The 16,264-nt window shown below is 42.6% G+C and overlaps 1 protein-coding gene across 2 annotated transcripts; it reads right to left on the bottom strand.

Moving 5' to 3' along the window:
- Window positions 1-59: 59 nt before the first annotated feature.
- slc16a3b (solute carrier family 16 member 3b) lies at window positions 60-13,141 on the bottom strand. Of its 2 annotated transcripts, none has more exons than XM_083994450.1 (6): window positions 13,080-13,141; window positions 6,294-6,549; window positions 6,053-6,196; window positions 4,483-5,105; window positions 4,142-4,322; window positions 60-3,028 (listed from the first exon to the last, which is right to left on the bottom strand). In XM_083994450.1, exons 2-6 carry the CDS (start codon window positions 6,514-6,516, stop codon window positions 2,712-2,714), a joined length of 1,488 nt encoding a protein of 495 aa, XP_083850576.1. In that variant the 5' UTR covers window positions 6,517-6,549; window positions 13,080-13,141; the 3' UTR covers window positions 60-2,711. The 2 variants fall into 2 exon arrangements, with proteins under 2 accessions (XP_083850576.1, XP_083850575.1); XM_083994449.1 differs by lacking the exon at window positions 13,080-13,141 and adding an exon at window positions 10,468-10,645 and having other exon boundaries at window positions 62-3,028.
- Between the last annotated feature and the right edge of the window lie 3,123 nt (window positions 13,142-16,264).

Below are 16,264 nucleotides of genomic sequence, written 5' to 3'. Positions count from 1 at the left end.
TCGCCAGTCGATTAGAACAAAGCTCATTATCTGAGGTCAGTGTGAAAAAGCTTTTGAGTGTTGCCAAATGGAACGGCCGTGTCATTCACTGTGTGGAAACATAGGAACAAAGTGTTAGTGCAGGAGGTGTGTGTGTGTGTGCTACGTTCACTAACCCAAGTTGTGTGTGCTCCCTAGTGCCGGTGTTATATCCAACAGATACTCAGGAGCCCTGAGGCCTGTACTATGAAGCAGATGTAAGGTCATTAAGGTAACTTCAGCTTTAACTCTGGGTTTCACTCCTTTGACAGTGGGTCACATGTTACCAGGTAAATCGCCTGCTCCAGCATGGGTTAGTTTAAGAGGATTAGACCAACACCATGTCAACAGTTGAGCCACTGAATAATCAGATCACTGGAAGGTTCATCGTTAAGGACAGGAGCAAGAGTTTACTATTAGATAATAGATCAAAATAACAGTAGATATTTTTGCTTCTTTTGAAACTGAGAACAGTTTATCAGAGTAAGTAACTGCATTTTGATCTTGTAAATTCCCTACAGTGATGATACTTTTGTTTTTATCACTGCTGCTCAGAACATCGCAAGGAGATTCTGTAACCAGAACTGGAAAGACCAGCCTTTAATCAGCACACTCTTAAATATTAACTATGATTTTAAATGAACATTTTCAGTCAGATTTACTTCAGCAGACAGGAACTGTTTTATCATGTCTCATCACAGACAAAAGTGCAAATTAAAAAAAATAATTTAGTATATCTTTTTTTTCTTACAATTGCAATTTGTTTCTATAGGTCTGTCTGGTCATATTGTTCACATTTCCTCTTTAAGAATATCACTAATTAAGTAGACAACAATGGTTCTTCTCATACATTAATTACTTAATTATTAATTCTGATGATGTTGCTTGTTAGAAACTCCACCTCTTTCATATGAACACACTCGTAGCTGCGTATAACCTCGGGTTAACAGACAGAAGACTGAACCAGCCTCATAGCACAGGTTGGTGTTAGATTTAGGTAAACCAGATAAGTTATCCTGCTTATGAGCTGCTTTGTAGTAGTAACACAACACAACATGACAAAACAGGCACCAGTGTTGAGTATCAGTAAAGCAGATCTTTACACAACAGTACACACATGTAGGACAAACATTCATTGACCAAGTGTACAACACTGACTTGTTCAAGTATCAGACAAATTCATCAGGCAACGACTGGACAATGTCCCAGTGGTGGACACAAATCATGGAAGACACAGCAAAAAGACTTCAGCCTCAACTCGACAGCTAACGTTTGTAATTCAGTTGCTGTCATGTGGCCTAAAATAGTCCACTCTTAATTCTCACAACCAGATTTTAAAAGGTGACAAAAATCTGATAAATACTCACAATAAATAAAACTCAAGTGCAACAAACAGGAAATACAGTAACTGAAACCTGTTGAGTGTGAAAGGTTCATTCTTAAGCCTTGGAGCAACAGTCTGACCAATAAACTCTGACTGCAGCTCACTTACTGTTTTTTTTTTCTCCAGAGCTTTCAACTGCATCTCATAGTTCTCATCAGGGAGAATGGGTTGTCCTCATATGACCAAAGCACTGAGCTTGTGTCATGTAATAACAGCTGGCCGTAAATGGTTTTTCTTACTGCATCTACCACAGTAAAGTTAATGATAACAAAAGGTTCTACCTGCTGGTGAAGGCCTGTGAGATATGACTGAAAGCTCCAGAAAAGCAGTGAGTTGAGTATTTTTGGTCAGTTTCTTTAAAGGCATAGTTCAATATTTGGGCAAATTGACCCTTTGCCATAATCCCTATAGTAGTAGTAGAGTAGGTTTGTTACCTTTTTTATTTTAGGCAGATTGCTTGATATAAAAAAATCTCTTTTCCAAGCAAGGCCTTTAATTGTCAGTGCAAGCTATTTTTAGATCGATGGGGCAGAGAGGGGAGCTGGTCAGAGCTACGCTACGGAGGCTAATGGAGCGCAAATCAGCATGAATTTACCTCGAAAAAAACTCTGTCTCCTAACGTTACATTATTATTATTATCTCACAGTGTGGTGAATGTGCAGGTCACAACTTGTCCATGAGAGCGCTTTGGAGTCATTGAATTGTGTGTTTGATGAGTTTGATGAGGGAAACGCAGAAATTCCATTAGCCTCCATATAGCGTAGCTCTGAGCAGTTCACGTCTCTGCTCCGCTGATCTAAAAACAGCTTGCGCCGACAATTAAAGGTAACAAGCGTGCTCCAAAAACTATAGGGATTTGCCAAAAATGTTGAACTATCCCTTTAAAACCATTAAATCCTGAATAGACAAACAGTGCTGAGAAAAGTGCACAAAACTGGAAACTTTGTTCATAACTTCTAAAACACAGTGTGTGTCTGAGCAGCCTCGGCTCAGAGGAGTCCCCTTACCCAGCTGGTGTTTGTGGCCAATAAAGGGTCAGCTGTTATTGCAGCATGTAGAATAGAAGGTGACGGTGGTGTACAGACAGACACTGGGAACACATTGCATCAGAAAACAGTTCTACCGTGAATCCGTGATATACATCAGCTCTCTCTCCCACCCTTCTTTTGTTCCCCCCTCGCTGTGTGTGTGTGTGTGGTTCCTCCTCACACCACCTGTTTGCTGTACATCATCATCATCATCATCGGTCATTCATTTGTGCGTTCTAGGTGCACAGTCTTGTCTTTTTCTCATCTCTAGTTCTCATCCTCTACAACGGCGTCTCCTCTCCGCCCTCCTCCCCTGACTCCTTCACCGCCATCACCTCCTCTCCCGTCGTCACGGCGCCGACTCTTCCGTTTTCTCTTTCTTTGGACTCCTCGTCGTCTCCCTCAGCTCCCTTCGCTGGGTTCAGTCCCTCCCTCTCTGCGGCGGTCACAGCCATCTCCATCTTTGCCTCTTGATCATCTTTTTTCTTACGAAGGCAAAAGAAGTTCCCCAAAGCCAAAACGATGGCGGACAGCGTCACCTCACAGCCCGCCAACAGGAAGACATACATGTAACTATGGGTGGCATCCAAGAGACGACCTGGTGGAGACAACAGGAACATTAGTATGATTGTTATTGGACAATTCCAGCATTGATGATGTCTTTGGTTGCTGAAAAGGCCTCAGGTGGAATGGTCTGGAGTCTATGGTCTGTCGTCTTATTAACATGATTAGAACTATTGACCCAGATCCGAAAGGCAAAGTCAATATTAACAGCCTTATGTCTGAAGGTTTTTCCGATGCTTAGAGCTTGCAGACTAGACCCCTTGTCACATTTATTGTTTATATTTTCCATTGAGCCATTGGCTGTGCTCATTAGGGCTAATTTCAAAGTACACAGGGTCACAGAGGATGAAGAAAACCTCTCTATTTCTCAATTTGCAGACGATGATGTGTTGTACCTTTAGAATTTTTGAAAAATCCAGCAGTTTCAAAGAGGAATTATGCAGGATTTGTAGCTTAACTACACTTTTTTTTTTTTTTTTTTTACCTTACTTTGGAGTAATTGTGATGGTTTAATAAATTGCTTGACTTGTTACGAGGGAGAATGGAGGCTCTCTGCCTTCCACGTTCGTTTCACTTATTGTGTCTCTTGGCTGAAAACCAATCTTGTAAAATTAGTGCCACCTCTGGTGACCCTGCTCTCATCTCTGCGCACGCCGACACAAACGTGACCCGTAACCCATAATCTCTTGCTTAATCTATTAAACTACATTAATATACACGTTGTAACATCATATGATATATAACGTTATGTACTGCTCTATTGACTGGTTTCTTGCCGGCTTTGTTGTAAACAAATGCACATGGTCGGGAGGAGGGTTAGCAAAACAGCGGAAAAGCAACCAGACTAACATAATTCCTCTTTAAATTCTAGTCCATGAATTCTTATATCTCTCATTATATTAATAAGGTAGGTATTGCTATCTATATGGTGGTTCATGAGTAGATAGGACTCTGTTTGGTGCTGGATCTCAAGCATGTTGTCGTAGAATAAACTACCGGTAGATCAATTAAACTCACTCAACACAAAGTTGTGATTTATAACTATTGACTTGGAGGGAAGCAACAGCATCTGTGACATGAGTGAATTAACTTCCTATCACACTTGGGAAAGCTTGTTTTCTTTGTCATTTGGCAATTTGGCTCTGACCTGCTCCTGGGGGTCCCACTAGGACAGCGATGGCTTCCATCAGCAGCACCAGGCCGATGGCGCTGGAGAACTTCTCCGTCCCCACGATAGCCATGAGGACCTCGAACTGCAGCGCCCCCACCATACCGTATGACATGCCGAAGAAGATGCAGAAGACCACCAGACCTGAATAATCAGTTGCCTGCAAAGAGACCGACCAGAGATTTCTGAGTATGACATCTACAGAGAGACACAGTGGTGATGAAAAACAGGCCATGTAGACCCAACATACAGTCCGACAACAATCATGTAACCCTAACCCTAACCCTCTAATAAATTTGTGGTGCTTTAGTCTCTGTTACCTGTGATCCTATGAGGTCGGTGCAGCCGTTGAAGATCATGGCGAATGCGAACAGATAGATGCTCCTGGGTCGTACCCACTTGGTTCCTGCTAGGATACCTGACAGTGGCCGAGCAAACATGTCAACAAATCCCAAGATGGTGAGCAGCAGCGCCGACTTGGTGTCCTCATACTTGAGGTTTTTTGCATAGCTGACCACGAAGACTGGAGGCACGAACAGGCCCAGCACCATGATGGATGCTGCAATAGTATAGATTAAAAAACCTCTGTCTCTGAACACGCTGAAGTCCAGCAGTTTCTTCTTCGGCTGTGGCTTCTTCTCCTCCTCCTCCTCCTCGACGACGGCTGCTTTACCCAGCTCCTCCAGCTCCAGGGCCTTCTTAGGGGCCACCAGGGGCCTCATGAGGGCACCGCAGGCGCAGCAGTTGAGCAGAAGGCCTCCCAGGATGAGGAACCCGCCCCTCCAGCCGTAGTGGTACTGGAGGATCTGTCCCAGGGGGGAGAGACAGCACAGGGCCACGGGGCTGCCGGCCGCTGCCAGGCCGTTGGCCAGAGGACGTTTCTCACTGAAGTAGCGATTGAGCATGATCAGAGACGGCTGGAAGTTCAAGGCCAGACCCAGACCTGAGGTGAGAAGAGGTTTGTGTTTGAGAAAGTTGTCTTGTCATATTAACATGTATATTAACATATGCTCTTCCAGTCAAAAGTTTGGACACACCTTCTCATTCAGTGTTTTTTCTTTATTTTTATTATTTATTATTTTTTTATCATTGTAGATTCAAATTGAACTGGCATCAAAACTATGAAGGAACACATGGAATTATGTAGTGAACTAGTGTTCAACAAAACAGAATATGTTTTATTCATTTGAGTCCTCTTCACTTTTGATTCAGTCATCATCAGCTTCATGAGCTCGTCACCTGGAACAGCTTTCCAACAGTCTTGAAGGAGTTCCCAGAGGAGCTGAGCACTTGTTGGCTGTTTTACCTTGTACTTACTGTGGTACAACTCATCCTAAACCATCTCAGTTGGGTTTAGGTCAAAAGTCAAAAGTATTAAATGTGTTACATGAAGAAAATGAGGAGGTGCAGGAAGGAATGAAAGACAAGAAAGCAGCTGGAATCTGTCAGTATTTAGATGGCGATCCTGTCCTCTATCACTGATAATTAACATCAGCTGCTTTAGACCTAATTGATGCCTATAAAAAGGTTTGTCATCACCAAGGTGACACACAAGAAGCATCTCATGATGGGACAAAGCAAAGAGCTCTGTCAAGACCTTCACAACCTTATAGTGATAAAAAAAAAACATACACAGAGCTTTAGAGAGACCTAGAATCAGTACACTTGGTTAAAAAAAACATATATATATATAAAATTCTTTATTTCAGACACATACATCTAAATCTAAATAAAGCACATATGAGACAGCATTTACTACCAGGGTCTAGCTAACATGCCAGTGCATTCAAAGCCTAGATGTGAACCGGTAGCCCTTTATGGGCCTGATTAGGGCCATTATGTATGTGTGTGTGTGTGTGTGTGTTTGTGTGCAAGCTTTTGGTGACTGACCTGTAATGACCCCAGCAGAGAGGTAGACGTATATGATGCTGGTGGCAAAGGAAGCCAGAATCATCCCCAGTGAGGCAAACAGCCCCCCGACCATCATCACCGGCCGACAGCCGAACCTGTTCACCAACACGCTGCACAGAGGGCCTGGGGGAAAACACAACACAAGCACACGATGAACATATACATTTATACTTTACGATCACCACCATCGGACACATACAGTAAGGTTAACTCTGTTTACCTGTGCCGTACAGCATGGCCAGCAGGATGGAGGAGATCCAGGCCGTGTCGCTGTAGCCCACGTCGAACTCTCGGATCAGCTCCTTGAAGAAGACGCTGACGGCCTTGGGGAAGGCGTAGGAGAAGCCGGTGATGACGAAGCAGCCGGCCAGCACCGCCCAGCCCCAACCTCCGTCTGGTGCCTTCACCCCAGGAGGCGCGTCGTCCACCACTGCTCCTCCCATGATGCTCTCTGATTACTGTGTCGAGGTTGGTGGCTGTAAAATCAGTGGTAAGAAGTTAGTACAGTAATTATTGGTCACACAACTGCTGTGGTGTTGTGTTAGAGTGTGTGTAGGTGAGTGTTTTGTGATGTGGTGTAGGAAAGTGTGTTGTGTGGAGCATTAGTGTGTGTTGAGAAGGTGTAAATCTGGACCAGAGGATCTCCTGCTGTCCATTTATTGTTGACAGTTTGTCAGGAGAGATGAAATGTCCTCCTCAGCCAGAACCCACACACACAGACACACACACACACACACACACACATTCCCTGCATGCAGACGCATCCTCTTATTTCACACACAGCCTTGTACCTCTGCTGTGATCTCTCACACAGCTTTAATCCTCACTGCTCTCACAGATTCCTCACCATCCCTCTACCACAGAGCTGCTCCAGTCTCAGGGTCTCTGGTGTCAGAGTCTCTCCTCAGCTTTATCTACAGCCGCTCTAATGGACTGAGGTCTGGACCACCGTACACCCCTCAGGGTGTTTTTTCCTTCCAATAACTAGATATACACACACACCAAGTGCTCATGCATATTACATATCAGAGGGAAATAAAAAACGAATGTAAACTGGTTTCAACCAGCACAGGCTCGGGTCTACCTGCTTGGAAAGAGAAATAAAGCAGCTAACTGACCAGCACATTTTACAATACTATACTACAAGTAGGCTATTTAATATTTATTATTTGTCTTAATCATAATCTTAATCAAATTCTATTACAAATGCTGCTTTCTTTATATATCTGCTATTTATTATCTGTCCTATACATTTCTTTGCTGTTGTCTGCTGCTGCGACCCTGTACATATTCCCACTGTGGGACAAATAAAGGATTATCTTATCTTATCTTATCTTATCTTATCTTATCTTATCTTATCTTATCTTATCTTATCTTATCCTATCCTATCTTAAATAGGAGGTAACCCTAACGCTAAGTCTCTGTATGAAGTGATTCATGATTTTGCTTAAACGTGACCTGATCAAATGAATTTTTAAAAATATTTATGTTGAGACTGTATGAAAGTCCATGTGGTTCAACATCTCAACTGGCTAATATTTGGGATATTATTTTTGAGGGGGTGGGGATGAAATAAAAATGAAATAATCCTTAGTGCCACATAGGATTATGATGAGTTGGCTAAACTGATGTAGATTGTAATTTATAGTCCATCAGGTCTTGTGTTCAAAAGATAATTAAATGTTATTACTAATGCTTTTAAGATATTAATACACTCCATTGATGTGGTTCTATAATTGAACAGTAGAATAATACCATATATAAATCTGACATATATATTCAGGGGCGAAGCCAACACCCACACTGGTTCCTTCACACTGTCTGAGCACCCACTCAGCCTGCAGGGGGCGACACCTCCTCTCTGAGAGACAGATAATGACTGACAGCTCCACAGGCATCAGGCTGATCTATATTTACCATGAAGCATCAGATGATGTCATCAGCTCAGCTAACACATGAACTGTGATGATGAGAGTTCCTGTTGTCACCGCAGCCTGGATTCACATGTTAACAACACTGTTATATAGTATGTGATTCTCCTTTAATGTAAAGACACAAACTGATTCCAGACAAGCACATATGATCCTTGAGTCAGAACATCCCATTTTATGCAAGCGGCTTATTCACACATAACCTCCCTTTATTTTTGCTTTACTCATCGAACGTTCAACTTCCTGCATGCCGTTAGCTCGGCAGAAACAGGCTTCATTTGTCTTTAGCAATCTCTCCTTCACAGCAGGATGTGTCATCATGATGTTGACCAACTCAGGGAGATTCTGTTCGATACAGAGAACAAGGCCTGTTGGAGTTTTTAAAGGACACAGACGCCAACTGTCTCTCATCATCAATAACCAAATTATTACCTGTAATCATTCACTCCTGGCTGATCTCAGACCAGCAGTGTGTGGCAGCCTCTGGTCCTGACCTAACACTCCCCTCGATGAATAGTTGTCATGTTCAGACACATTCTGGTTTTCTCTCAAGTTCAGACCTTAGATGATTCTTTGTAATCAGAGTCGAAGACAAGATGCTCATGAAGCTCCGCCCACCACACGGCCCCTTTCTATGGAAAAGCATCCCAGATCTATTTAGAGCCAAGTCCCAGTCCATCATCTGTGTTGATACTGTCCTGTGTTTTTTCTCAGCTGGGCTAGATTTCACCTGATAGGATTTAGTCTTATGGTTTGGCAAAAAGCAGAGAGAGCAGGAAATGGCATGGGTGTGGCTGTAAACGCCGAGAGTGAGCATTAGGCAGCAGCAGCAACAGCACACTAAGTTGTTAATTAAACAGCGCTGTGTCAAACATTTACTGTCATTATTCTCTGAAGCCAAACAACCTCCTACAACTTCCTGCTGCCTTTATACTCTCATTGTGTACTTCTATAAGCAGAGTGTAATTGATATTTCCTGAATGACAGGTCATTTCCACCACCACTGTGTGTCAGATGAGGAAGAGCAGAAAACCTCAAAATTTGCCACTTGCAGTAAATGTTTTCCCTCCTCACCCACGTAGAAATGAATGGGAGGTGAAGTCCAGTCTTACTGGGAGAGGAATTTTCTCGTCTTTGGCATATTATTATCCTAACAAACTTTGGGAATGTTATCTGAAGTTTGGAAAACCCAACATCATTATCAACTTTTGTGTCTGTTGCCAAGCAACCAATACAACTTTCCTCATTTCATCTCTTTGTAACCCTTTAGATTTATTGATAAAATGTACAAAATTTATCATAAAATTAATTATAACTTAACAGAGGAAAATGGCTTAGAAGGGAATTTACAGCAATGCTAAAAGTGGGTTAAGATGGCTTATACAGTGACATGCATAAGTTTGGGCACCCCTGGTCAAAGTTTCTGTTAATGTGAACAGATAAGTGGAAGATGAAGTGATCTCCAAAAGGCATAAAGTTAAACGTAAAACATTATTTTTGCAATATTTCAAGCAATATCAGTGTATTATTTTTGTTTTCTACAGTTTTAGAGTGAAAAGGAAGAAGAAAACAAAGCAGAAGCCTGCAAAAGAATGGGAAACCCAGGAGACTTGAGCTCTCAAATAACTTTGACCAAGGTATCAGACAAGATATTTACTATTTACACACTGTCATAGTTTCCAAAGGGGGGGCTACTAGCTACTAACTATATGCAGGGTGGCCAAACCTTTGCTGTGGCCCTCTTTTCTGTCATACTTGCATTGATCTAAGTGTGCAGATCCTCTTTTTCACATAGTTTTACACCTGGTTTTCTGGAACCTTGGCATGTTCTGGTGGTGAGTGTGGTGAATTGCCCCTGTTTTTACAAGATGTAAAATATTAAAAAAAAATATATATATATATTGTTTAAAATGTGTCATCTGTAACTTTATACTTTTTTGGAATCATTCCATCTTCCACTTGATTAACTGTTCACAGTAACAGAAATGTTGAACAGGGGTGCCCAAACTTTTGCATGCCACTGTACTAGTTCCAATTACCACTTTTTCCTATATCAGATGTCCTAATCATGCTTAACATAGTTACCAAATAGTAAGATCTGCAAATAAGGAGCTTTCTGTAATACAGCACCGGTCATTTTATGACCTAACCCAGTAGTGCCAGCCTCTTTCACACTACTACACTGTCAGTTTGGCTTTGCCTGCTCCGCCTGTTTCTGCCTCTAGGAAAATAGTCGGCTCCACCTGGATGTCTACAAACCAGCCCTTTATTCTGTTCCCTTTATATCAGACCTGTAACAATGGAACAACTCTGTTTCATGTGACCTGAGCAAATACTTTAAAAGAGCTAATTGTACAGATTGAGCTTTACAACATGCAGTTCTCTCTGCAGTGGCATCAGACACCTCAGACACAATGTTCCCCCTGTGACAGATGGTGTCACCGGTCATCACCCTCTCCTTACCTCAGCTCTCAGCTCAGTGAGAAGCGTCACTGAGAGACTGCAACATGTGAGAGGAAACCAGCAGGAACCACCAGCGTCCTCATCGGCTTTCAGACTGCAAACCGAAGGAGCCGCTTTACAAACATACGGAGAGCGCATGTACACGGACGCTCTGGGGACATCAGTATGATATCACCACTCCCCCCCCACCCCTACCCCATCATACTCAGACCCGCCCACATCATCCACGCATTCAGTGACCCCAGTGTGACCTATGCAACATGCAGCAGCAGCCCTGGGTATCACCACCACCCATACTAAAATAAGACCCTTACATACCACGCAGCACACAAACAGGAACACACGGGATCATTTCTCACCCCTGATACGCAGATGAAAGGCACTTGGATATTGGCCTTCATTGTGTGCGTGTGTGTGAAAGAGACGCTAATGATTCTACTGTCAGGAGGGGTGGGGGGGGGGGTTCTACTTCATTAAACTGAGCAGGACATTTAGAAAAAAACAGAACATACTTTACAGACTACCACCTCCACCCTGTCTTTAGCCCTCCAGTAATTACTCTCCACCTGCTTGGGGCTGTGGAAAGAACATGTGACCAAAACACTGGCGCTTTGCCCCTTTTATTTTTTTTCTCGCTCTCCTTCAAGTGCTTCTTTATATCTCACTGACATCCTCTGCTTCTGGTCTCTATACCAGCTCCTGAGGGAGAGATCTGGCTCAGCAGTAAGTCTCTAATAATAAAACCATCAGATAGCAAACCACCCATGTTAGGCCAAATCAGACCCCAGTCATCAGTGGAGCTCAAAACACGTCCCTGACAAATCTGAGAATAACACCGACTTACATGGAATAATTGATGAGATAAATGCCGGTCTATCTATGGGCAAGTTCACTTTCTTGATCACCCCACACATGTACCCTCCCTCTGTTCCTGTCAGTGGATCAGTTAAATGACATTTAAAGGTTGAGAATAGTTAATTAAGTTGTGTTCAGGATAGCAATGCCAGCTCACCAAATCTAGGCAGTGACTCACAGGGTGTACCTGTGTCCGTCTGCTGGTTGGTGCCAAGCAGGTAAACAATGGCCTACAGTACTGAAAACTGATGCCTGCCACTATGTGAACAGGAAGGATGCTCTTTTGTTTTACATGTCAACTCCACCAGAGTTGACATGTCATATCTACTCTGTCCAGTCATGAGTTTGATGTAGCAGCAACAGTGACGTTGAGCACTGACACACTCTATATATAAAATGTCATCACTTCATTATTCAACATATTATTGACATAATTGAGTTATTCTCCAGTTCCTAGAGTAAACATGTTTTGCGAGGTTGTTACAGTGACTTTGACATTTGACCTTTCATCGCCAAATTCTAATCAGTTCATGCTTCAGTTCAAGTGGATGTGTGTGTGTGTGCCAGATTTGAAAACATCAGCTCTAAGTGCTCCTGAGATATCCTGGTCCTGAGAACAGCCTCAGCTGCTCCTGCCTGGAGGGAATACAAAAGGCTTAAAGCAGCAATAATCAATATCCTAGTAATAATGTAGCATCATTATGAGGAATGGGGGTCACATTGTGAGTTTTTTTTTTCTTTCTGACACGTTAGATTTTTTGGGGTTACATAGCCTATGTGTCTTTGAATGACTCTACATCTTTTCTGCCCCATCCTCAGCTTCACATCAGGAGCACGAGCCACTGATCAAACAGCATTTGACTATATAAAGAGAGAGGTAATACAAACAGGCTTTGTCTCCGTGGGCTCGCTTGTTATTATCCACGCTCCGTAACTCTAGGAAACGATGACTTCCACGGTCGTGACATCATCAGCCCCTCCGCGGGATGCCGCCGAGCGCACGTACGCAGCCCGGCACCGCTTCTTCTGCGTCACATCCACAACCAAAACTTTGAGGAAGACTCGTTGCGTCACACCGAGAAACGGGAAACGACCGGACTAGACGCGCGTGTGTGGAGTGAACATCCATCTGCTGACTTCTACCGTTTTCTCATGTTTAGTTTTTTCTCCTCTTACACTGATAGATGGATGATGACTATTATAGACTGTTTTTTATCGTTTATCACTCCATCATCTTCTTATTCTCACTGCGCACAGAATATTTCCGCTTTCTGAAGCCACTTCCAGCTGAGAGCGTGTCAGTGAGCTGAGTTCGCTCGCTCGGTGTTTCGTCCACTCTGGATTAAAATCGCCTCACTCCTTCGCCGGCTCAACCACACGGGCAGATGTGATCACGGTGCGTGGCACGGTGGCCTACGTGATGACCGAGGCGTAGGTCGTGTAGCCATATACATCCTCACGGATTAGACACCACACGTGGAAAAAAAGTCCGCTTGAAGACATCAGCATCAGTAAGGCCACGGGGCTGAGCATCTTTAACACACTTATGATAATGTTCATTTTACATCTGCAGCTGCACTGGTGATCAGCTGCTCTGCCTACCTGTTACTCTGCCGCACACACATGCTCGGAATACACATGCGGGAAATAGCCCAACACTTCTACAACCATACACATAAATACACACATCACTGTGTAGAATAAAAATAATAAAAACAATAACAACAATAACAAAATATAAACTAATTACACTGTACCTGTTGAGATGCTGTCGCTCCTCTCAGAGGCGCTCCTCAATGAACCGTGTGCGCGCACCTCCGTCACTGTCTTATTATACTACGGCGGCGGCGGCGCGCACACAGGAGAGTCCGGTCACGGTTCCCCAGAACTCCGCCCTCCCCCTCCCCTCTCCTCACCACCCCACCACCACGACCACACACGCCCTTCTTCTGGCACCGTAATGACCCCGTTTCATCAACCTGCATTTGGCAACAAAGCCACAACAAGCTACGAAGGAACAAATGAAGCAACATGAGAAGAGTAGCTACTGCTCTTACTTTATTAGTTTGAGAGAGTGTGTGATGCTGCTGGTCGTGGGCAGCTGATGTAACTTTTTTAGCTGATGTAACTCTTGATATAACGTGGACATCGTTTATGCCTGGATATGACTTATGGCAGTCAGGGGTGTACTGTCCAGCTCCTCCCCTTCACTGACGTAACAACCAGTAACAAACAACAATATTCGTATCAATTGAAATTATATTATATAAAAAAATAAAATGAATTAAATAAAGTAGAAAAGAATAAAAACAATAGGTTTATTTTACTGCAGTGGGGTCAGGAACCATTGTGTTGTCGTCGTAGCAGGGGGACAAGTCGACAGACGTACGGTTTCCATGGAAACGCAATTCTTTCAAAAGAAGAGCAAGCCCACCTTTAGTTTTTTAGCCGGTTAAATTAGCGTCGTCTTTAGTGCGTTAAGTGTTGATAAAACGTGAAACATACCGTCAGTGAACTGTTAGATAATGTTCAGGTGTTAATAACAGTGTGTTTTCATTCATACACGTCGAGTGAACGGTGAAAAATGAAGATGAACGACCAACAACAAAGGAAGCTAAGTTCACCTGTGGAGCGCTAAGTTACACAAGCTAAAGCTGTAATGGTAGGTGACTGTGTGTGGTGTGGTGTGTGTGTGTGTGTGTGTGTGTGTGTGTGTGTGTGTGTGTGTGTGTGTCTCGCATCATTTCATGTATGTCATCATATATTTCGATACATGTTGAGATTTGGTGCTTTACATGTAAAGTGATGATACTGTAGAATCACGCACGCAGGGAAAAAAAACAGATACTTGTTGAAACCGAAGAGAAGGATTAGGCCTACTCCAGAGCGATAGATATAACCTACTCTATCTGTAAAGTGTATTGAGATGACTTCTGTTGTGAAGTAACGCTATATAAATAAAACCGACTGGACTTGCATTGTAAAATGCAATGGAAACTGAAGAGGAAACGTGGAAAATAATGTCTGAATGTGTCAGCGGTGTAGTGTAAAGACAGGATTAACTAGCAATACAGTTAAGAAGATTTCACAAAACAGAACACCTTTTATTTAACATTTTATTTAGAAAACAGTGACAATACAGAAAACACAACATCACGAAGGAAATAGAAACCACAATGACACTTGACTAACCACAAAAAACAACATTTGAGCCAACAAAACAAAACACATGGCAAGTGGATTTGGGAGCGTGCCTATGTTCCCACAGCCCTATGTTCCCACAGCCCTATGTTCCCACGGCCCTATGTTCCCACAGTTCTAAGGTTTTCCTCAAAATTAGGCTCTATGTTCCCACTGGACTCTCTCTACCTATCTGGACTCTATCTATCTGGCCTGTCTAGCCTCTACCGGGTCTTTTTACTAAACTTAACCAACTCTTTTCTTCATTGCCTAAACCCAACCAATGGTGGGACCAAAGGGCTGTGGGAACATAGGGCCTAATTTTCAGTGACAACAAAAGTTAGAAATGTGGGAACATAGGGCTGTGGGAACATAGGAATGACCCCGTGGATTTAACATTTAAAAGCTAAGTTTGACTATCCGTAGATATCAACAATGCCTTTGTGACTTATAATTACATTTTGAATAGTTGGATTTTTCATTCAAGATTTCTGTAATTCAGTTTTGCTTAGTCAAAAAGAACATTTCAGATATCCGCAACTGCATTCTTCCTAGGACAAATGACATCACATTTGCCATTCATGTGTATGGGGTTTGTCATTACAGATATCTACAATTTAGATGCAGATATCCGCTATGTGAATTACGGATATCTGTAACTGAATTACGACTATTCTTAATTCCAATTTGAGATATCTTCAACGTCATTTCGCCTAGTCGAAACTCAATTTAAGATATCTGAAAAGGGACATGTAGAGGTGAATTAAAAATATCTTGAACTGGAATTATGACTAGTAGTCAGAATCAAATTGTAGATATCTCAAACTGGAATTACCTACTAGTCGTAATTCAGTTAACAGATATCCGTAATTCACATAGCGGGTATCTGCAACTGAATTGTAGATATCTATAATGACAAACCCCATTTACATGAATGGCAAAAGTGACGTCATTTGTCCTAGGAAGAACGTAGTTGTGGATATCTGAAATGACAATTGTGGATAGGAAGAATGTAGTTGCGGATATCGGAAATATCCTGAATCTGCAACACATATCCAGTCTGGCTTTTGAATGTTAAAATGGCTTGCCATAAAAACATAAAAACACAACACAAAACAGAAATTAAGGTAAACAGTTCTTGTTCTGAACAGAACCAAGTCAATTCAGTAAAACTACAGAAGTACACTCCTCAGATATGCTGCTGTGCCTGTGTGGATGTATTGCAGGAAATGAAGCCCAGTCACCCACGCCTCTGTGCTCACTGAGTTGTGTAGTAGGAGGAGCCAGTCTCCATGTCCCTTCATCTGAAAGTGACAGTGTGGCATGACTCACACTCGAAGCTCTTCGCTGCCCTGGGATCAGCCTGTAACTCCTCCTGGAAGAACTGTCCATTCATAAGATTTAACAGCTGCATGAAAGCATATCTGGATCTGTTATTAAAAAGTAGACTGTGGTTAATTGTGACTCCCAAAGTGCTTCTCTGCATGAATCATCCAGTTTACAGCCATTTGTGATTTCCTGTCTCAACACTAGGGAGCCAAAGTGATGACTACACATCTGTGTTAGTCCCACTCCCTGTACTGTTACTCAATGCAATCTCTCCTTCAGCATTTTTTCCCTCTGTTTTGATTTTTGAAGCATCTTTCTGGGGTTTACTTTCTAAATTTAAAAACATGAATTTGTGGGGACAAAAAAACTAACACATTAAGCTAATAATTATTATCCTGAATAATGTCTGTTTTAATACTGATCTCTATTCTGT

This window comes from Trachurus trachurus (genome assembly GCF_905171665.1).
Source record: "Trachurus trachurus genome assembly, chromosome: 19".
Lineage (NCBI taxonomy): Eukaryota > Metazoa > Chordata > Actinopteri > Carangiformes > Carangidae > Trachurus > Trachurus trachurus.
Note: the sequence above shows the minus strand (reverse complement) of the source record. Positions and strands in the feature narration are given on the sequence as shown.